General features: G+C 41.0%; 1 protein-coding gene across 1 annotated transcript in view; it reads left to right on the top strand.

The window, feature by feature from the left end:
• Positions 1–23,070: 23,070 nt before the first annotated feature.
• dph6 (diphthamine biosynthesis 6) overlaps positions 23,071–23,280 on the top strand; it is a 56,920-nt gene continuing 56,710 nt past the window's right edge. The window contains 1 exon segment of the mRNA XM_029461322.1: positions 23,071–23,190. Within this exon segment, the coding sequence (XP_029317182.1) occupies positions 23,168–23,190 (23 nt within the window). The 5' untranslated portion in view covers positions 23,071–23,167.

Here is a 23,280-nt window from a genome sequence, read left to right as displayed (position 1 = left end):
ATTTCTAAGTTATAGCTTAGGTTTTGATGATGCTGAAAAAGGAGGTAAAATATTGCAGTGCTAAATAAATGCAGTCAATTGACCATCTATACACAGTTCATGTGTTGCTTTTCATACATGTTACTTGCAATGGCTGGTGTTGTATTGCGAACAGTAATATCACGCCCATGTCTTTCCAAGAAACAAAAGGGAAAACCCTAAATTCTATTCAACTCGGTTTATTGGGAAATTAGCAGCTAATAAGAGGCATGACATGAGAGGCAATGTTTTTTGTGGCATCACAATTCATTTGATAATCTGTAAAAAGCTACATCTAATGCCAATTAAAATGACACATTTTGTAAAAGTTACTAAAGATGTTGTTTGTGTTGTTTGTTCTTCACCACAGAAAGAGGCGGCAGATTATACCGCTGTGGACAACACACTCACAAATGCATTCACATACTGTGCGTGTGTGTGTGTGTTGTACATGCACACCATATCTTTTATTAAGCCATGGGAAAACATGCTTCCATCGCTATTAAATATTGATGTCCTTAGTGGGTTAAAATGAGTGAATAAGTCATGAAACACTGACAACACAACACTCAAAGAAATAGAGAGCATGTGGACATTTGCAACGTGTGATGTGTGAATGTTACCACAGAGAGTGAGAGTGCGAGGGAGAGAGAGATACAATGAAAAAGAGGGAGGCATTGCATGGTAACATCAGTGGTGGTCTTTCCAAATGAAAAACGGATTTTGGAAGCGGTACACTAGAAGATGTGGCCATTCCATTAAGGGATCTGAGGTTCGTTGACACTGAATAGACCCCACTTTGTTCCTTTAAAGTGGCTCATGAGTGCTATATGCTAGTGGAATAGATAGTTTTTCTAGAATCGAGATGGTTTCTCCATACCTTTGCCTTGGCTCCCCTTATGTATGAATTGGCAGCTTCCCGTTGGACAAATAATCCCTAGTGGACCTTTTTCTCTTTGAGAGCTAAGCGACAGTAATTGAAAGATCGAGGTTCACTGGCCCTAACAGCTGAAGAAATGGCTACTTCTCTTTCGTTGTCCCTGGTGGTCTCATTTTGTGGACAACACTTTTTTGGTTCAGCGAGTTAATCCCAAAATGATGTCCTGCCAGAACCTTGCCATTTATCTGGGTGGGGTATTCTGTGTCAAGCTCAGCATGGCTAATTCTCTCTGGGACTCCCTTCTGCTATGGAAGACAGACCTGACTGGCAAACTCACACATTATCGCCACAGTCATCTGATCCGCCTCTTCTCTTCTCATTCGTGTACTGGAGCGATCTGTGATGTGCCAACAAAAGAAACAGCGGGTTAGTCATAAATGACAATGAAGACTTCATTTGTTACAGGTTTACAAATATAACTCTACAAATATAGCTTTAATGTAATTAGGTTAACCGTAACACAAACCCTATTGTTGCCTTAGGCCAGACATTTGATCTTCAAGGGCCTTTATATGGTATCAGCACTGAGAACCTTCCAGTTTTATCAGTTGGATTGATCGTACGGTATGCCGTAATGTTTTGGCAACTTCTCACTTGCCGACCACCACTTCCAATCTAATCCTTTTTCCACTCTCTTTGACATCGAAAGACAACTTATCATCAAGCTGAAAGCCATTTAAGTTGTTCGTACAAAGTCTAAGCGCACTTACAGAATGCACTCCCACACACCCAGACGCAATGTATATGTTTTCGCATCAGGCCTTTCAGGAAGAAGAATTCATAGGCCTGTCAAGTGCCGCACAGGGGTTGAATGTGGTCATTTATAAGAAGCCGACTGGAGCACAAAGAACGCAAGAGAAGCCATTTTGGTGCTGTCAGAGGGTTTTGTGGCTCTAAAATGCTGTGGTGATGTGCTCTGACACTTGGGGTCTTGTATGGTGCTTTTAAGAGCTCTGCATGGGCACTCTCTGCATCACACACTGCCAAGCGAGACAAAAACATACCTGTCACTAGCAAACACTACTGCTGCACTTAAAGAGATTCCAAGCTGATTTCATGCCAGCAGAGATCTTTACGTGACTTTGTGAAATTCTTCTTGTACAGTAAAGCTTTTTTGGAGCCATAGTTCTGCTGAGAAGTTTGTGTTTATAGTTGAAGTTTTGAGTAGTTGAGAATTCTTCACAAAGCTTTGGATTAGCAAAAAGTAATTACAAAAATAATCAAATTCTCACATTTTTGCGCGTTACATTATTGCTCCTCTAGTGCGAATACTGATTAGCACACGTTCTAACATCTTGTTGCTTTAAACATTATTGCCCATGAAATATAAGTTCTATACTTGTTTCCTTTTTTTGTCTTGCACAATATCACATTTTTAGTGAAGTTCACTTTTTGCTGTCCTTCCTTTTAAATCCATTGCCTTACAGGAAGGTCACAGTTTGCAAAACAAACAAGAGAGAGGACAAAGGAGAGATAATCCACCATTATACCCCCCTTACTTCCTTCCCTCCCTTGCTTTCTCTTTCCCTTCATCCCCTGCTACCTTTATTTGCTGCCCTATTAACAACTGTTACTGCAGCTTTAATTACGCCCCTGTGATCTCCAAGAGTGGCGGGCACGTGTCATCTCCTTCCCAGGGGAGCCTGGGTAATTACCAGCATCCATCCAAGGGCCGTTGCTCCTGTTCCTCGGTCGCCGTGGCGATAATCACACTGCCGCCTCTAACATCTGTTCCTTGGGCGAGAAGTCCAAGTGGCCTAAGCCTGTCACACCATGCCTCCCTGTGTCAGGCTTGACCTCTGACCCCACCCATGGCTCCACAGGGCTAATTTGTTTACTCTCAGAGACAGGAAGGGACAGACCAAAAATCCCACCAGAATGCAAAAGCTTTGTGATTTTAATATGGATATTCTGTCCATGTTAATAATGCTGTATGTCTGATCATTGCTCTTATTTCTTTGCCTGCTCCTAAACATACATGCAGTCTTTTTGTTTCAAGTCATGTCATTTGTAAATGCAGGGTAAAAGGTTTGTGATCGTAATGTGTGCTATCGCTTGCAGAGGTTTGGTTCCTGTGCATTCACAAACCAAATCATAACTGAAGTGATCGTTTTGTATCAGATCAGATCCAAACTGCACCAGGAACTCGATAAAATCAGACACTTGACAAATTGAACAATATTTGATACGGCAAATAATGATCCTCAGACTCAATGATGTATTTGCCATGCATTTCATAATGTCACAGCCATTTACTGATGGGAATTGTTCAAGTCAGAGTAGTCAATCTTAAGGTGAAATGTTCAGTCTCTATCCTGAGTTTTATGACCTTTTCTCCTGTTTGCAGCATGCTGCATCAGTGCTGTCTGGTGCAGTACTGTCAATAAGAGAAATACAAACCATCCAACAGTCTGCACAATTGTCAGTCAGTAAAACAAAACGTTGAAACTACAGCATATAATCAATCCAAGGTACTAAATTAAATCTAAAATTGTACCTTTGCTCCGCTGATTCTCATCAAGGCCTTTGTTTGAGTCCCACAGATTTAAAGCAAATCTGTTTGATGGGACACTTTGCCCAAACCAGAACAAAGATTTTATATAGCAGAGCAGGAACTTGTCCAGTTCTATATACATCTCTTTAAAACTCTTCCTCTCATGTGAAGCACTCTTCAATTCTTGGCCAAGTTTTCATGGGAAAAGAAAAACGCAGTTACAGAGCACGAGTCAGAATTAGGCAGCAATCAGCATCCAAATCCTTGGAGACTATAAAGCCATTTCCCTCTTTCTCGCTGATGAGACCCAGCAGCAAGTTTTGCCCTGCTCGCAAACTTTTCCCATAATGAGAACACTTAGATGCCTCTGACCACAGTAAGACTCAAGAGAAAGTGGGAGGATTAAGCACGCGTATGGTAGATGAAGGGATAGGTAGATACTCTAAATAAAGATATATTGCATATTTGCCACAGATGAGGTGGCAGAATATAAAGAAGCGTGGAGGCTTAAATAATGAAAAGCTTTCTGATCAAAGGGACAGGAAAAGCAATGTATTTAAGCAGGTCAGAATCTTTAAAAGCAGTTTTATTTATGCGCTTTTTAAAAGAAAGTCATAGTCAATATTTGGCAGCTGTGACATTAACGAGCAACGTATTATAAGGGAGGGGGATTCATAAATATGCATAAAGATATTAGTGGGGTGTTAACAGTAAGCACCTGTCTACTTAACCGTGACAGGAACTCTGTGAGTGACTTTACTGAGACCCCCCCCCTCCTCACCGAGCCACATGTGTCCTTCTATACTTAACGTCGCCTCTCCCTGCCAGTGACAGTACCGCTGACAACCCACACTTGGAAAAAAAAGAACATGTTTTCAGAGATGTCAACCGGCGATGGTGAAAGCTCAAGGTTAGAGTTGTTCGTTCACTCGTTGGCTGGCACATCCGCCTGCCTGCCTGCTCGCCTGCCTGCCTGCCTCCCCGTCTGCCTGCCTGTTCTTCCTTTGCACTCTATGAATATTGGCTATCCACATTGTGAAATTAATAATGCATTTTCATATTTTTTCCCCATCTCAAGATGTAGGGAAAAGCATAGCATCTGTCAAACCGGCTTCTTCATCCAAACTGTCGAAAGTCAAAGGGTTATGCATCTTTTTTTTCCTGTTTTGTCAACGTGAAGTGAGAAGCTGTCGGGGGTATTAACTTTGACAGGGAGCGCTTCTTTACCGTTGGCATGTGCATAATTATGTTAGAAGTTTTATTAGAGAAGGTTAATCATCATTCTTTGTCCCCTCTGATATGAAATGTGCAGGGTGTTAAATAGTATTTCTCTCAGTCAGATAAGATGCAATACAACAGTTCACAGGTATGTTAAGACTCTGCAGTAGCACTAATTAATGCTACGGCATTCATTACTGTATAAGTTACCACAAGCCAGAAGAAATAATATTAAAAAAGCTAAATCTTGCATTTAACATTACGTCAGAAGATATACTGAATTCTGTATTTCTGTAGAGTTATTTTGTTAACCCAGCTTCATCACATCCAAATGCTGTTTTTATACTTTCCAACTCTTGTATACTCTATTGAAGATTTGAATTGCTTATATATTCATCATAACGCTGCTGTGCTCATCATTATCCTTAAACGGATACAATTCATATTAAGAGGTAAACTATCTAATTAGCTGACTGAGTGTGTATGATTGCTGTTCACTGTGTAGTTAATCCAATTGTTCATTCCCATTCTTCAAAGTCACACCAGAGTGGCTGTCCTTCGTTTGACGGGAGGTGGCGAAAGCAATGAAGAGAGAGAGACACAGAGAGAGAGACAGAGAGAGAGAGAGACAGAGAGAGTGTGAAAGAGAAACTGAGAGAGGGCAAGGAAAAAGTGATGGCCATCTGGGATGACTCAACATCCATGTCGGGGATTGCTGAATGTACCACATGCATCTCTAACTGTCACACGCTGTAGGATGCCAGGCTCAGACAGATGCAGGACAAAAGGTGCTGTTGTTTACCACTATGTTCCTTCTCTCCTGCCCTCCCTTCATCCTCCTATCCTCTGTTTGCCTCTACAGGAGACAGGCCCCTTCCTGCTTCAGTCATGCAAGCTGCTGTGTGGCTGATCTGAATGTGATGGCAGAGGAAAAAGGAGAGCGGGTGGGTTTTGTATAGATTGAGGGTTGAGGTGGGTCAAAACCCAACAAGCTGTGCTGGGAGGCTGTGCTCTTTCTCTCTTCTTCTTTTTTTCTCCCAGCACCAGGTGGTGTGTTGCCTGTTTCCACCTGCTCACCTGAAATGCCGCTGTGCATCTCCTGCACACTCATTACACGCAGTACCAACACAAGGCAAAGTGGCAGAGGTTGGTAAACAGGCGTCCTAACTGCCACCCGCTCTTGTCACAGTTGACTTCTGCTCCGCCTGCGCCTTTCGAATAACTTTGAGGACTTAGAATACAGACTTGATACACAATAAACTATCTTCGATGTGAAGCATATTGTGCTGATTCTGTGTTCTATTTCCTAATTTAGTCATTTTATTGCGGTAATAGCTCTAAAACAGTCCCATTGAGTTGCCTTTTATAACAATGACTCTTGACCACGTGATTCATCAAAACACACATCCTCAGCCTTACTCAGAGTGTGTTATACTTGTTTTTCCCTTCCTCTCTCCCATCCGCTGTGTTTGTTCTTTCCTGTGTTTTGTGCTCTTAAAAACAGAGAGTTGGGCTTCTCGACACCACGTGGGACCACTGAGAGCCAACCTTCTCAGACTTCTGGCTAACCTTCATGTTCAATCAATAACTCTCTATAGAGGCTCCATCTTTGGAGTTTGTTTGTTTCTGTTCTCCTGCTTGCCGTGCTACTTACAACACAGCCAAGATGATGAAATTGATCAACCTTGATGCTTTTAACCCCAAAATGAACTGGAGCATTTTTTTTTAGAAAGGGGAGCAGAAGAACACGTGAAAAATAATAGAATAGAATAGAATCTTAAATTTGTCTGCCAATATTTCTCCCTTTCATAAAGTAATAAATGATCTCTCTTCGGTTGTGTAGCCTGGAGTTCCAATGAACTCTTTATGCAAGTAGAAAGGTTTCCCTCTCACCATCAGCTATTTGATACCCAACAAAAAATACCTTTGGCCTGGAAGATGGATGGACCCTGGCTTATCCGACAGAGGTCAATGATTTCCCTTCCCATGTCAGCTGAGAAGTAAACACCAGGACACAGGCAGCTATTTCAGCTCAATGTCTGGAGCCATGAGCTCCGCTGTGAAGCTCAAGATCCCTATCTCTGAGAAAAGAAAGAGTGCCTGCCCTCCTCCCACTCTCCTCCCCTCCCCTCCCCTCCCCTCCCCTCCATGCCCGCCCCACACCACCCCGTCGTCTGTCCTCTTACCTTCATTACACATTTTTTGTTTATGCTTGGGCGCAACTGTGGCTGCTCCTGATGGTTTGAGGTCAGGCGTGACTGGCCACGGGTTACTCTAAATAAATACACACGGACTAGCCAGGAAGGAGCGGGTAGGCTGCGCTTGCCGTCGAATCACCCTTGATTAATCAGCTGGCAGATTCAGGGTGACTTTTTGTGTACACTCCCCACCGCCACTGTTCCTTCCCCCATTCGACCCCCACTCCCCCCACCCTGCAAACACATGGAAGGTGATGGAATCGGGGCGGCATGGACAGGGCAATCTAGGCAGCCAGGCAGATGGAGCGTTGCCACACAGCCATGCCTCTGCAACAAAAATACATCTATACACAAATGCACAAATATGAATCCACACAGCACCTTGCCATAGTTCCTCTGAGCAACTACTCCAGCTTGTGGTCTCTTACTAAAGTGACAGAAAGCCTATTTTCAGCACTGCGGTGGAGGCCGAACACATGGCCTGTTGTCACACACTGTTGAAACAGCTTAGGGAATACAAACAGCATTATTACTGTATGAACGGTGAAAAGTGGCAGGATGTGAACTACTTGACTTCCAACATTTGTACTCTAATACATATTTTGCCTATCAAATGCATTTTTGTGAAGTTGCATTGATGGATAATTATATGGGGGTTCTACTGCAGCACAACAGCTGCACTGCAGACACAGCTCGGCTGAGGCCTCCAATTGATCTTTGATTTGAAACATCAGTATAACGGAAAGCTGCACACAGAGCAGGCTATAACAGTTGAGTTCATCACTCTCCACAGCTCTGTGTCCACCTCTCGCTTCTTACCCTGCTTTCACCTCACTCCTCTACCACCCCATCAAACTCACCTCACAGTGCAAGAGCGCACGCCAACCTGCACCAAGATCTCCTCCGAACCCTTCCTTGGCTGCCATCATTAGGGGTGGTGCTGTTCTCTCACCTGTCAGCTCCACTCGACCATGGATCAGTAGAGCCTCAGCTGGACCGTGCAGACCCCTGTCACTAACCCTGACCCTTCCCTCTCCTCCCGGCTCCACATCTCTGCCTCTCAAACCTCGCTGTGCCCCCTTACGCCTGCCCTGACCTTCAGGCTCACGCAGCTGCTGTCCCAGCATCCAGCCGTTTCCCCCCCTGCTCCTGCTGCAGTTCAAGCTCCCAGCTCCGACTCTAGACCTAGCCCCCGGCTTTAGCCCCCTGGCCCCTATGCCTCTGTTGCCCCCAGCATGGATGGACCTATCCTCGGGCAAGGTGTGGCCCCATGTGGCACGCTTGTCCAGAATACAGGTTATCAGCTCTGATCGCCGCAATAGACTTCTACCCGAACCTGCTGCCCTGAGGGGATGGATGAGATGGAGAAACTGAGAGAAGAGAGAGAGGGATAGCAGATTGAGCAAAAGAGGGAGTTGATGAGTGAGGGGAGAATGAGAATAGAAAAAGAGAAAAAGAGAGGAAGTAGGGGTAGGGATGGAGTTTTGCCTGGAGGCAGGGATGAGGCAATGAGTACCCCTCAAAAACAAGCAGCAGTTGGAGACCACCACAGGCACTTCTACAGAGAGAGAACATGGGGGCTTTCAGGTGTGTGTCAAACACTAAGCAGCATGCTCTTTGTTTCTGGTTCCTCTCCACAGCGACATGCTTTAGCCACCCCATGGACATCCTATGGAAAACTCAAACCAGACAGCAGAACTGCTGTTTTGATCACTGTTTGATTTTGTAAAGCTCCTTTTCTTCTTTTCTTTTCTTTTCATTTCTGTTTTTTCTTTTCCAAATCTCTTTTCTTATTAACTTTCTGTTGATTTATCATTATTATTATTATTATTATTATTATTTTAGTTTATACCGTTACTCTAAATGAACTTGAATGGATCTGTTTATATGGTGCCATGTCACTTCCAGTCCAACAGATTTCATATCTGTTGCTGGACACTGAGTGTAAAACCAAACCATATGCCACCAATTGCTGCAAATTACCCTGGATCAAGATTATCAGCCGTAAAAAACCTGTCCAAGTTTGAAGCGCCATTAATTCTCCAGCCGTTTTGTTTTGCAATGAGATTGCCAAGCTCTCAGTGAGGGTTGGTTTGTTATCGTGGTCGCAGACATTGTAATCAGGCCTCAATAATCACACTTCCAGAAGCGGAATGCGCCTGGGGCCCGCGCCAACAGGCCTTAATGTGGGGCGCCGCGGGCCGCTAGCCTGCAGACACACAGGGCTGGCAGATGGAGACTGCCATTAAACACGGTCAATCAGAGAACACAATCACAGAGCAATATGTTGTGCACCGAGAGGAAGACGGTAGAAAATGAACATGATTTTTGTAGATTTAGTCTCATTACAGGAATCTGTATGATCCTTGATTGTGGTTGATGGTGAATATCCAACACAAGCAGGATAATCATTAAAACACTTGTGATTTCAATGGATGACAGTGATCCTGATTCCTCCAGTACAATCTTTACCCCGGATTTAAAAACTGTCAGTTGTGTAATACAGCCATGTTGTCTGCTAAAAAGCCAACATACTGTGGGATTTTTCTAGAATCTATTCATGTCTCGAATGAGTTTAACCCGTAGGTTGTATAAAACATAGTTTCTGTGATGTATCTGAAGAGCCAAAGTGGGTGGCTCTAGCCGTGGCCAAATATGGACAAAAAAGTGGATGGTCGTGCCTGGCGACCCGGATGACACAGCAGTGAAGACAGCTAGCTGCACCCACCTGTCACTCAAACCGGCCACGCCCTGATTTAAGCATAACTTTAAGCCTTAATATAAGAGGTTACTTAGATTACTCCATATTCTCATTGTCTTTTTCCCCTTTAACCTCAGTGACTCTCTCTCTCTCTCTGCCTATCATGAAGTCTTACATCCTTTCTGTATGTTCTAAGACTACAGGTTCCTGGAGTCTTGGAAGTGTTTCCTGTTTCACTCCCAGAGTGGAGAGGTGTTGGTGGCAGTGGTGGCGAGGGTAATGATCTAAGACACTCTGTACTGAGCAAGTTCTGCCATCAAGCCATATATCTCACTGTGACTCATTTATTACATCTGCCTATGTTGCAGAAACACGACAGTGAACAAACAAAGAGGACATGCCAGTCACAGCACAGGACCATGGAACCAGAGAGGATGTAATGAGGCCACAAGTTAAGTGCCACCTGAGCAGAGTCCTCTACTGGATCCGATCATCAGCACTTTCTAATCAGACTTTCAATTTCAAAAATAGCATCTCTGTAAACCGTAAATTCTTCTCTGGAGAGTTCCAGGCTTTTGTGTTTCCCTTTCTCTAATTGTCCTGTGTCTCTGGATCGTAAATCTCTCAGGGAAGAGCCATTAGCAAAAATGGCTGGCAAGGACTCTGCTACAGAGACAACGCCGGTCCATTCACACTGAGAGGATGTCCAGATACTGACTCAAGACACAAATGAGTTGCAGTCCATTCACTGGGGTCAGATGACAGCATGTCTGGCTTTGGCCTGGCATGTCAACAACTAACCGGTTGGCATTTGGCTTTTCCGTGGTAAGAATGGTTTCCTCTCCAACTCTCAGTAGAATTAAATTATCGCATAATATGTTCCTTGGATGTCATTGTGTGTGGTGCTTTACTCTAACTGCTGCAAATAGTTAACAATGCGATCTGTTTCCTGAGCTCATTTGCTTGATGCCGTGTGTCTCAACACAGTAGGTATATAACACATGACTGAATCACTACCTTGTAGACAAAAACAATGGCATCAAACAAAGTCTGACTAAATCAGTGCTGTGGAACACAGCACCCCAATTCTCTAATGGATAGCAGGTCTTTCTTTTTTGTTTTACCATGTAAGCAGTGCTGTGAGTTTTGTGTTTCATGTGTTTAGGGCTTAACCCAGGGTGAAGGCCAGCCCTGGGAAAACATCATGGAAAAGACTTCTCACCAACAAATATCCTGTCTTAAGTGTTTTGGGGGAATTTGTGTAAATAGGACAGTGCAGCAGTAGAATGATTTCCTGTTACAAGCACAGTGGTTTGCTGATGAACATCAAGAGGGACACAGCAGGATTGGCATCACGTAACACAAGCATGGAAGCAACATGGAAGAAATGGAAGAGCATTGTTGCACCCGTCACATGGGATAAATACGCATTCTTTTCCATGGGATGGTGATGATCTTTTCTGAAGAGGAAAAGATCATCTATTTTTAAGAAACGTCTTCCTCCAAATGTTCCCATGCCTTTAAATAGATATAAGTAATCCCTTTCCATCGCTAAAGTGGACAGTAATATTATCTTTAATATGGTAATTATTGAAGAAAAAAAACACCTTTGTGCCTTGACTTTAAAACAGAACAAGTGCAGGGAATTTATGAATAATCTATATAAGCATACCTTATTATTACTATAAATCATATCAGAGCGGAGGAACGAAGGTATAAATGACCTTAACCATTTCATTAAATCTAATTAAATTGAATTGACATTAAAAGTCATCATTTCTGTCTTTTTTTCATAAGCGCAGATTAGATATGAGCCATGCTGGATCTCCTCAGTGTTAAACACATACTGCGTACAATATTACAGAGTTAATGGGACAGATAATTGACAGTGAACCATAGGAGGTTAATAATAGATGCTTAATTGACTCCTATCAATTTGTTACACTGAACATCACTGTCTAAAGATCTCATTCATACAGGAAGCAGGCATATTCTAAGCAATGATCATATTTCTTTTTTATCATCAGCACTTTTGGGATATACAAAGACAATAAAGTGCTGCATGAACTACATGCAGTGCAGTGCAAAGAAGGCAGACAGATGAAACAAAGTGACAAAGGAAATACATACACATATCCAAAATACATATCTGCATTTAGTCATTGCTGTGAAGTATAAATCATTGTATATGTATCACATTGCTATCAACATACATAGATAAAGAGTGAGGAAATATTTAGACATAAACTTTGTATCTGAGCAACTTCTCTAACATAGAAATGTATAAAATAAACATGTAGCATGTGACATGTATAATTTATTATTTGAATATAAATGTTTCTTTTAGCAGGTCTTACATGATCTTGCCACTTTCATACAACATTATATTATGTTTAACATACATATTACATATTATAAACAACATACACTGTAGTGTGTTGCCCTAAACATGCATACAAAAAGCAAAATAAATATGTATACGGTTGTTGGAAATCTGTATATAACTGAGTGTAATCACACAAGACAAAATGCTCAAATTATGTATGGTCAATAGCAAAACAAAATGTGTGAGATTTTAAATATGGATGCAAAGACAGTATTGTCTTTTTGTAAATGTTCTTTTTTATTTATAGCAAGTTGCAGCAGTATATGTGAAATAATTAGATTGTTTTAATACTTCTTCATAGTCCTCAAAACAGAGAATGCAAAGTGTTTTATTTACAGTATTTTAAGTATTCATTTGGACTGTGAAGCACAAAACACAATAATCTACTGTACTATCTGTACAGCCTGACGTGCGTATGAGAAATGTTTCCCACTGGAGTATGAATTTGTCAATCAACATTGAGGAAGTGAGAGGTTCTTTTTTTCTGACGCCATTAGACAGAGTATGACAGAGCTGGCTCCTCAGTGTGAATGGTTGATATGACAGGTCAGCTACTGTCCCAGGCCCTCTAGACCTCTGTTGACTTTCTGGAAGGACCTCCGCTGTTTATACATCTCTGTTTCACCTTGTTCCTCCCAAACAATTAGTGTGCAGACCGAGAGGAAACCCGTCCTGTGAGAGCTCATAGCACATTCCAGCCTGCGCAGCCAGCTGTAGGACATCATGGACGTGTGCGGGGACAGGGTAAATATGGAGAAACACTTTTCACTGTATTCACTTAATAACTATTAGTGAAACTGTTTGGAAACAAAGACAAACACAATAAGTTTTGATGTCATCATATCAGCTGACACGCAGGAAAAATTCCCCTTTGCTGCACAATGAAGTTGAAACAATTAAATAGTAAATACTCCCTCTTTCTACCTCTTTAACTCATGGTAATGTTATGCTCCGGAGGCTCATCGACTCGTAATTTGAATGGATGTAAATAGTTTGCATTGGAACACAGGGTTGGCAGTGTGCCATGCATCACTCGGAGGACTAAAACAGTTTGAGAGCAGACTGATAGATGAACCTCGCTGGAGATATGTGGCTGAATGGAGAAGGGAAGGTGTTAGAAGGTTGAGAATATTAATCATAGCAATTATTGAAAGTGTTTTTCGCTGACATCATCGCGCAGACCCATATATCAACCAGGAGCAGCATGCTTATGACTTAGTGACACGGGCTGAGTGGACGACATTGAGCAGTAAAAATTAGCAAGTTATACCAAGTGAAAAATGAAGCCATCAGAGAGCCATAAGCAGCCAACATTTGTTATTCCAAAGAAACCAATTCAGGAAGTAAGCTTTTGTGGGTGTTGTTGTTTGTATCGTCGTTGTCTTTACTGCGAAATACATTCCGTAACAGAGTTACATCCATTGTGTGCAATCATAGTTGCTTAGGAAATAAGTGGGCCAGAAGACGGAACAACAGCTGAATGGTATTTCATATCCGCAGGAAACAAAAGAAGTGCTGGCATAAATTGATAATGTCAAAAATTCACACGCAAGTAATCTAAAAATGCTAGAGGAGTCCGTGTGCATAGATGTTGGGGTTGTCTTTGTCCTGCAGCAGGAAGCAGCAGATACCTTTCTCTTGAATCAGTTTTCTAGCAGTCGGGAAGAGACTTCCTTAAGTAGAATTCAGCAGCAGTATTGCACAATCCTCCGTGGAATCAGCGTAACACTGAATTGGAAAGTAATGCACTTTAATTTAGATGTTTTCTGTAAAACACTCCATAATGTCACAACGTTTGTTCTAACTGTATGCGATCTCTTCTTTCTCTCATCTTGTTTCTTTTGTCATTATTTCTGTCTTTAAATTATTTCCACCCCAACTGGCCTGTAATCTTAAAGCAGAGTCACTTCATTGTGTGTTCATCGTCGGGTGTTTAGAATTTAAGAGAGATCTAATGAAATCACAATAAAAGACAGTATGCGCACACTTAAAAAAATAAAATAAAACAGGGTTTGAATCCCCAATCTACATCAAAGAAAGCATCAATACGCATGTCATCCTTTTATCTGCCTCCATTCAGCAATTTAAGAATCACATATTTCTTTTTTACGTGACACTTATTTATACACTGTACGGCTCTTTCGTCATGCTCTGTGTACGCCTGTGCGTCGCTCCTTCCCTCTCTAAATTAAAGATGTTGTAAACACACCGCTGCCTCTCCCTCTTTGGAAACTCTCGGGAACATCAGAGGGGTCCCTCGGTCTCTTACGTCTCTCCCACTGCTCACGGCTGCATCAGCTCCTCTGGGCAACCACCCAATTGGCTGGGAGTCTGCTGCCCTGACCCTGAACCCTGAATATGAGGGGTTAGCCAAGGGCCAGCGCAGAGGCTGAGGGTGGGTGTGGTGCCGGAGGTCAGGATGGGGGAGGCCGGGAGGGGGAGACAGCTATTAAACACAACAGAGGAAGGCCCATCAGGATGTGTCTTTTATAGTTGGCTGGTACTTGAAGGCATCAAAACCCACTCCCACAGATGAGAGGCAGGCAGTCCAGCCAGCAGATGAATCCTGTAAGGGTGGAAATGATGGGGTCAGGGTTTTTACAAGGTCAGGACGAGGTTAGTTGAGGGGCAGGGACCCAGTAATCCTTCCTTTTCAGTCTAGGACATTGGATGTCTGTTAACTCCTTTACACCAATATCCTTACACTGTAACACATGTTAGGACCTTAGACTGTATATAAGAAGTGGACGTAGTCACTGTGACGTCACACATTGCTTTGTGGACTACAGTTTTGAAGTCTCGAGTTTGGCATTTTTGCCGGCACCATCTTAGTTTTTTGGAACCAGCAGTGACACGAGAAGGTGGATCGAAGTACAACCGAATGTTTCAATGAACCTTCATGAACTTAAAACACAATGTGAAAGGGTTCAAGTTCTACGGCCAAAAACACGGACAACATCCAAACCATGTTAGATTTTCTTTTTGTTTAATTCATAGAAAAACAGAAATGTAAAAAACAAAGATTCATAGTTTACGGGTGGCGATGTGCTGGTTTCTTGGCTAGGAGCAGATGCCAGGGAACTGACGGAGACTTCAAGAAGTTACTGAACAAAAATAGTCCAGCATTGCCAGCCCATAATAGCCCCTGGAAAGCTTCTTTTATGAATGTAATATATGGTCCACTACCAAAGATATCCTGGATTCATGAGCTGTGTTGGTAGAAAATCAAACCCAGAAGACAAATGATAAACAAACATGGATTTTCTTTTAAAGGAAACATGTGATGTGGGTCATTTTTTTTATTTAAAGCATTGCTGTTTTGGCAGCCAATGTTGAAAGTCTTCATGGTATGTTCGATGACATTGTTGATTTTCATTTCGCAGGGAAATATATGGATCTTAATGGCTCCACCACAAGCTAGGGAATCAATCTTACAACTTATGGCATAGTTTGGATAATTTATGCTTTATCATCATATTTTAAGCCAACGTATCCACACTACATCCACAAACACGTCTCTGAAAATCTGAATCCACTATCACTATCATCATCACCACCCTCCAGATGACCCCATCCCACCCACACCTCTTACCCTTTCACAACCCTTCAACCCTCCAGCCCTCCAACCTCTTCTCGCTAACATCGTCTCGTTCCTTGTTTCATTTTTATTACAACCCTCCTGCAGAGACTTGAACTTGTTGCCCCGCCTGAACTGGGGTGACAGCTCACTAAATCACAGCTTTTAGTGGCGCTGCCCCCTTTTTTATACACTTTAATCACCAGACTCCAGTAACCAGGAATATTGGGCTCAGTGTACGGAATTCTCCTCATAAAAGAAGAGGCAGAGGCCACTGATATGCTTCTCATGGCAGAATCGCGGCTAGAATTCATCTTGTTCTTGCTGAGACGGTGGTGGGGAATTGATGGAGGCGGGGGCTCTCTCTTATGGGTGACAATCAATTGCTCAGGATCAACAGGTTTTAGGCCGTAAACTTGAGGCCATCTCCTATCTAGCCGACAGTTTCTCATCTGGCAAAGCCGGTGTTAATGCTGGTGGGAGGCCTTGGATTTTGTTTGTTATTTATGGTTAGTCGCAGGTTTAGAAATGGTTCTGAATGATCGGAGGCTATCTTTCACACCGGGCCTGTCACAGCTCTAAAATGGTTAACCCTCTGTGTCCTCCCTGTGGCTGGGGAGTGTAGAAAAGACACAAGAAATACAAGCTGGTAATGTGGAAAACTTTGTTTGAAGAGACTTTTGCGTGTAGAATTGGTTTTTAAAACATTGTAATATACAAATTGATCCCTTAGAGAGTATGATAACTCCACACGTCCAATGCTGAATGCTTCTTTATTCTCATCCTTCTCCTCCTCTGCTTGTCATCAACCTACACAGTACCTGCCTTGATCAATCCCTTTTTCTCAATGCTTCACCCCTCCCGCCTGCGTTCCTCTTCCTCCTCTCCCTCTATTTCATCTCCAACCCAGCATTAATCCTTATCCTCCCTAAGGAAGCCCACTTCGTGCAGCAGCGAGGGTATTTAGAGCCAGTGTTGACATTGGACAGCACGTTAGACAAATATCCCCAACTCAAAAACCACAAGACAAATGGCAGACCCGAGCTCGCTGTGTTCTGGCAGTGAGTTTGCTGGTCTGGCTTAGCTGTGGCCAGCCATTCAGCGCAGGTGACGTCCTACTGCAAGAACAAAATTGACCGCCAAGGAGAGTAGGTGGATAGATGAAAGAAAACGTGGGGGCAGAGCTAAAAGACGGAGAGAAAAAGGAAAGAAGAGACATGTGATTAATGCCGAAAATGATAGAAAGAAAGCTGTAATCAAAACCAGAATGTTTTTGGATGGCATTATTAAGAAAAGAACGGGAGAAAAGATTTAACACACAGCAGTGATACTTTGTGATACAAATGTTGTGGTGGTGATGATGTTTGATCTTCAAATGGAAAGGGAAAAAACCTGACATTACTAAATCATTTGTCTTCAGAGACCGTACGTGTAGGGCTTTCGGAAAAACCAGCAACTCCCACAGACAACCAGGTGGTGGCTTTGATTATGGGTGCACATTACATCATCTCAAGGTGGAAACAAACACACATACTCACACGCAGACAGGACCTTGTGACAAGCTATCTACACACACACACACTTCGACACATTACCACACGGAATACACACAGCAACACAAGCGCCACACAGACACGCTCTTCAGAGATATGGGGCCCGTTTTGACAACCGCCAAGTTGACTTGGCATTGGTCGGACTGGAGTGATCCAAGAAAAGCAAAGCGGACCCACGAGAGGGCTGGGGCTTTTGTGTTTGTGGAGTGTCACACTTCATCACGAGGGAAACCCATAATAGGCCCAGGAAGACCTTTGAAGCTGTGGGAGGGGTGTGTGGGAATCGCCTCTGTGGCTACCTCTGATGTCAACTCCAATATTCTGATTGCAGGACTATTTCCTGGATTAGGATTGTGTTTGTCGGCTGAGAGGAAAACTGTCTGAGGATTGTATATCAGAGAGCAAACGATCTAATTACAGCATCCCAGCAGACAATTTACAGAATAAAAAGTATAAATATTTTCGCCAATGTTGTAAATACTCAGTTTACAGTTACAATATTTATTTATAAATTACTATAATCCAAGCCAGAATTGATCATTTTAATGTACATTAATATATCGCAGCGAAGATGTGAGGAAAGAAAAATAATCATCACTTCTAATTTGTTTTATTTCAAAATCGTTCTTCCATATTAATAAATATATCAATCTGATGCTTTTATTTTAAGAATGTGTTTGCATATGCTATGTATTAGTAAGGCTTTTAATTATGGCTTGACCACACAGACAGGTATATGTGTGGTTTCATTTAATACAGTTAGTAAAAAGAAATGTCCAGTGGTTTAGAGGAGAGTCTCTGTAAACCATTACACTGAAGATCCTGTATATAGAACAGTGTTTGGCAGCAGCGTCAGGTGATAGCAGTGCGTGCTGTTTGCTTTGGCGGCTTCATAATTAGTGGAATGGTGGCGTACTGTAATGGACCACATCCTTTTGGCTGGAGCTTCACAGGGCTCAACCACTGAAGCCATAATTTAATTCTGGAATAAGCAGGGCAAGACTATTTCAAATCAAGGAGAATTATTCAGGAAATTACATTTGTATTTAAGGATGGTTGGCTGGTTTCTACAATGGAAAGTTTCTTTTCATGCAGTGTTGGATTGCTGAAAAAGTGAATTTTTTAATTTATGCAAAACTCCTCTTTCAGACTCTCACTAGTGCGTTGTATGTATCTCAAGATTAAGAATGATTAAAGATGGAAGTTTAACAGAACTCAGCTTTCTGTGTAATATGACACACAATACAGAGTTTATGATGGGATACACTATTTCATTTGAATGCAAACAAACCATTACTTTAAGACATGTCTCATGTATTACTCTTAAGACGTAAAATGGGCAAAAGTAGTTTTTTCAAGGTTCAAGGTCCACGCTGACATATCTCAACAAATACTTGATGTATTGCTATGACATTTTGTAAAGACATTCGTGATCCCCACAGGATGAATCCCACTGACTTTGGTGATCCTTTGACCTTTCTTTCAGTGCCACCAGCAGATTGACATTTCTGGCTTTTAGTGAAATGTTTTGACAACTATTAGATGGATGGTGATAGAATGTGTTACACACATTCATGTCCCTCTCAGAATGAATTGTAATAACTCTGGTGATCCCCTGACTTTTCATCTAGCACCACCGTTGAGTAAAAAAATCAATTTGTTCAATACTCTGGTTTGTGAGAAAATGCCTGTAAAACCAATGACATTTCCATCTGTCTGCGACGAGCTTTGTGTTTACTGCTAATAAGCAATTTGCTAATATGGTGAACATGGCAAGCATTATTATCATTAAGCATTGTGAGCGTGTTAGCATGTTGACATTAGCCGTTAGCTCAAAGCACCACTGTGCACTGATTGCCACCTCACAGAGCTGCTAGCATGGCTCTAGACTCGTGTGTAATAGTAATAATAAGAAATGTCCACATATTAAGACCACATTTATGAACTTTGTTGGACTTTCTCAGAGTTTGCCACATAATGCAATTTGTTGCTATCAAATTATTCTAAACAAAAACTGCAGATATATATATATATAAACACATTATTAATCTATTTCCCCTCATGCATATTGTCATATATTATAGATGTGACGTATTGTAACACTCTTAATTAAATGGATGTCAGATGAATTCAGGTTGGATCAAAATATGAGACATAAATACAAGTAGCACTGACTCAGCACCACTTTCAAGGCACTCTTCTAAGCAAGGACATTTATTATTTTGATGACCAAATAATAGTTATCAGCTAAATGATCTCAGGGCTTTCACAAAAGAGCAGCAGCTTATGAGGCAACACATTTTTCATCCATTCTAATGCTTTATGTGGCTCAGAAGCCAAATGGAAGGAGGGTAAAAAAAAAGATTTTCATTGGGGGATTTAGAGAAGGAAAAAAAAACCTAATTTACTGTTTGCAGACTGGGGCTGTTGTTAAGGACGATGCCGTGTTCAAACACAATTTGGATCAAACCACGACTTTATTTTTCATTCTCTCACATTTCCAATCAAGGACCGATTAGCCTCAGACATTAATGAGCCTACTAATCCATTTGGGCCCCTCGTGATAACAGTTAATTGTCTGTAAAAATGTGTACAGATCCCCGTTTGGGTTGTTTACTAACTGATTTGGATGTGGTTAGGCCCTAAAGAGGTATCATTATGTTGATAGTTCTTTGGAAAATGAGCCCCTGATGGAGGCAACACCAGAATGGAGTAGAGTTAGGAATACACAGGACTGCTATCAACCGTTGCTCACTTGCAAACAAATTTATCACTATCTTAAGATAACATTTGGCTGTCATCAGCCCTCATTGAACTTCATCTATAATTAGCATGACTTTTCTGTTTCACTCGGTGCACTTTAGCGAAGGAGCATTTTTTTTTTTTTTACATAAATCTCTGACATTTGGATAGACGGTGATTCACACTGTAAAAGTTCCGGGACAAAAAGAAACTCTGGACAACCAGATGTCAAAGCTAATGTCTTAATATGGCACTGCATTATGTGTGTCCTCTGCTTCATGTTTGTGGCTTAATTAAAACTTAAATCCAAATTTGAGTAAAATTCAAATCCAATTTGTGTTCTGCATGAAGTCAGAATAGGAATTGTATATTGGCTTGAGTTGTATCAGAAAGTTCTGTTTGACATCAGTTACTAATGTTTACTTTGGTAGGAGGAAATTGGGATTACTATGACAACGTTTGCCTGCTCACATTCCTTCATGTCATAGAAAAAAATGGTCTTACTCAGAATTAAATCTTAATATTATGCTCCACGTTTGCCCAAATCACTAATATTGAGCATCTCTTATATAGTGTATTCCTACAGGATAGTTGTAGTTTCAGTTGCATCTAAATTAAGTTAATCAGAATCAGAAATCCTTTATTATCCTAAAAACTTTGTAGGTCATTTTTTATGTTAAAATGAAAATGCATGAAAATTATTGTACATCTAATGTTACTGTTGTCATTATGTTAATGATTTATTGGGGTAATTTCTTATTCATTTATAGCATTATACACTGAAACAAGAACGTTTTCTTTAAATGGAGCCTGCTTACTGTTGCATATCTACACAATAAAAATTCACAAAGTCACATTTGTGTTATCACGACACATAAACCTTGTAGTTTATATTTTTGACACAATAACAGCAAATGTTCTGCGGATACCCACAATCCACTCCTCCTATTCGGAGAGAAGTATACATGATGCACTGTGTTACTGCGCAGCACATGTGCTTGCTTTGTCATGTTGTGTAAGTGTGTTTATATTCTGTCCACTCAGCGTGCAACCTTGGCTGGCCTGTTGTGACACTCAATTTACAGTCGTGTGATTTGAGGCCTTAGTTTCTCATTACACCCCAAAGTTTTTGTGCCCTTGTGCGACAAAAAATAGTTTGTGTGTCTGTGTAAATCACCTGTCATATGCACATGCTCCTTTAAGGAAAGGCCAAGGGTGTCATTTGATTCCTGCTGCCTTGCTTTCATATTTATGCGTCTCATATTCACGTCCATTGGCTGTGTCTCAGTTGGGCTATCCATCAACACTTTTTATCACCGTCGCACCAACAATACGGACATAAAACGCTCTTTTACGTCAGCAAAATGCTGCCACAAATAAAACCGGAACAACACACCTCTTTATTTGTCTGGGTAATAAACTACATAAATTAAAACTGATAAGTGACAACATTTGCATGAGTCATATCCTATGGGCCTGGGCTTTAATGGAAATGACCAGAGGCAGTGAAGCTGTATTGCCGCAAAATTGGAAAATAGGTGATATATTAATGAGTTCACAAAACTGAGGGACAACCAGACCCAGGGGGATGTGTCCTACTCTTTCCAAGACAAGGCCATTTTTCAAACCAACATGTCAAAGAATCATTTTGAAAGCTGTATCACTCATCTTGTCAAATGAAACGTCCAACACTTGTGAAATATTCATTTTACAAATTTATTTGTAGTTGTTGTTTGTTGTCGTGGTGAATGTATTGTATTTTGGTTCACCTGTCCAGGGACTGAGGATGAATATTACCTGTCCAGTAAGATGTCTTAATAAAATACGTCAGACAGAAGTATATATTTTTATTGGCGCCACATCATGTAATAAAATAATAATGGTCCATGTTAAATGAACTAGAAGTAATAAACACTGTAACTATAGAAAGAAGGAATAAAATCAAACAAGGAAAAAAAAAAATATACTTTAATTTCATCTTTTATTTACTCGCCTTTTCGTTAAAATTAGAAAATAAAATCATATCAAATCATAGATGTGCACTTAATCAAGAGCATCGATCAGAAAAGAGATCCCTGTTCTCAGTCTTTATCGCCTGTACCACAACACAAATGATGCTCATCTGCGGGTTGTAGATTTTTACATATATTCCGGATGAATAAAACAAACAAAAACCAAAAAGGGAACCTAGTTAAAAGCAATGGGATGAAGAGACGTCTCTCTCAATTTTGTACACTCAAACAAAATCAGTTGCCTTTAGCCTGCTTAGGGGTAGAAGGTGAGGGAGGCACACAAAAGCAGTGCAATTATTCTGCTCTGGCACAACAACAGAGAGCAAAAGGAGCATCAAAGGCTTTCCTCAGAGCAAAATAGGGCTCCCTCAGAGGAAAAGCGCAACCTGTGTGTGAATACCAGTGCATGGACTTTTGGTCCTCTCTTGAGACACAAGAGGTAAAGGATGTGTGTCAGTGTCAGTATTAGAGTTACAGTGCATATCCACTTTGATTACGTTAGTACAGTTATACTGTTTTTTTCTTCTTTGTAAATTGCTTAATATTTGTACGTTTATGTGAGCTGAAAAAATAAAATTAAACATTTGACATATGAAATGTCCAAAAAAATAAATAAAAGATTACATGGTAAACGTCTTTCATGTAATATTACATGTGAAATTGATGCTTTTACATGTGATGTCTTACATCTTATTGAAATTTAACATGTGAAATAAAAAATAAAAACATAACGCACATGTGCACACTGGCCCTGCATGCATAGTTGTTTGTGTGTGCTGTTGTGTTAGTAAATAAGAAAGAGATTTGCAATTTTGTTATTTAAGTGTTTTTGATCATTTGTTCTATTTTATTCATTATTATTGTTATTGTTATTATTATAATTATTATTTATCATTACTTAGTTTAGTTATTGTATGTTCTTTAATGACTTGTTGTAACCGTTTATGTCTTTTATTATAGTATAGCCGTAGTAATGTGAACACAATTAATTCACTTTTTTATATAGACATCCTAAATAATTATACTTACAGTTTTTAATTTGAACAACCCGTCAATAATGTACTTAATTATGGCAATGCCTGTTAAACAAAACTTACATTTGAATTTGATAGAAAGAGAGAAAATGCCAGGGACCGATTTTCTATCAGGCATATTAGAGGGCAGCTTGGTATATAGAAGGGTCCTTCAATAACCCGGAAGTCTAGCGCTCACACGTTGTGTACACTTACCGGTACACTTACCGGTTGCTAAGCACAGTTCTCACGTTGTGTGTACTATTACAGCCAATACTTTTGGTGACAGTAGTCTCTTGACATAAAGATACGAAGATGAAAGTAGTCGCATTAATAAGGTAACCGCGTTATTTGCTGTAACTGTCTCACAGTTCTATCACTGAAGCTTTTTGCTAGCATGGAAGTAACTAAATCTCAGATGGATTGCT

The sequence above is a fragment of the Cottoperca gobio genome, chromosome 22, assembly GCF_900634415.1.
Source record: "Cottoperca gobio chromosome 22, fCotGob3.1, whole genome shotgun sequence".
In the NCBI taxonomy this organism is placed as follows: domain Eukaryota; kingdom Metazoa; phylum Chordata; class Actinopteri; order Perciformes; family Bovichtidae; genus Cottoperca; species Cottoperca gobio.
The sequence above is the reverse complement of the archived record's forward strand: the minus strand, read 5'-3'. Positions and strand labels throughout refer to the sequence as shown.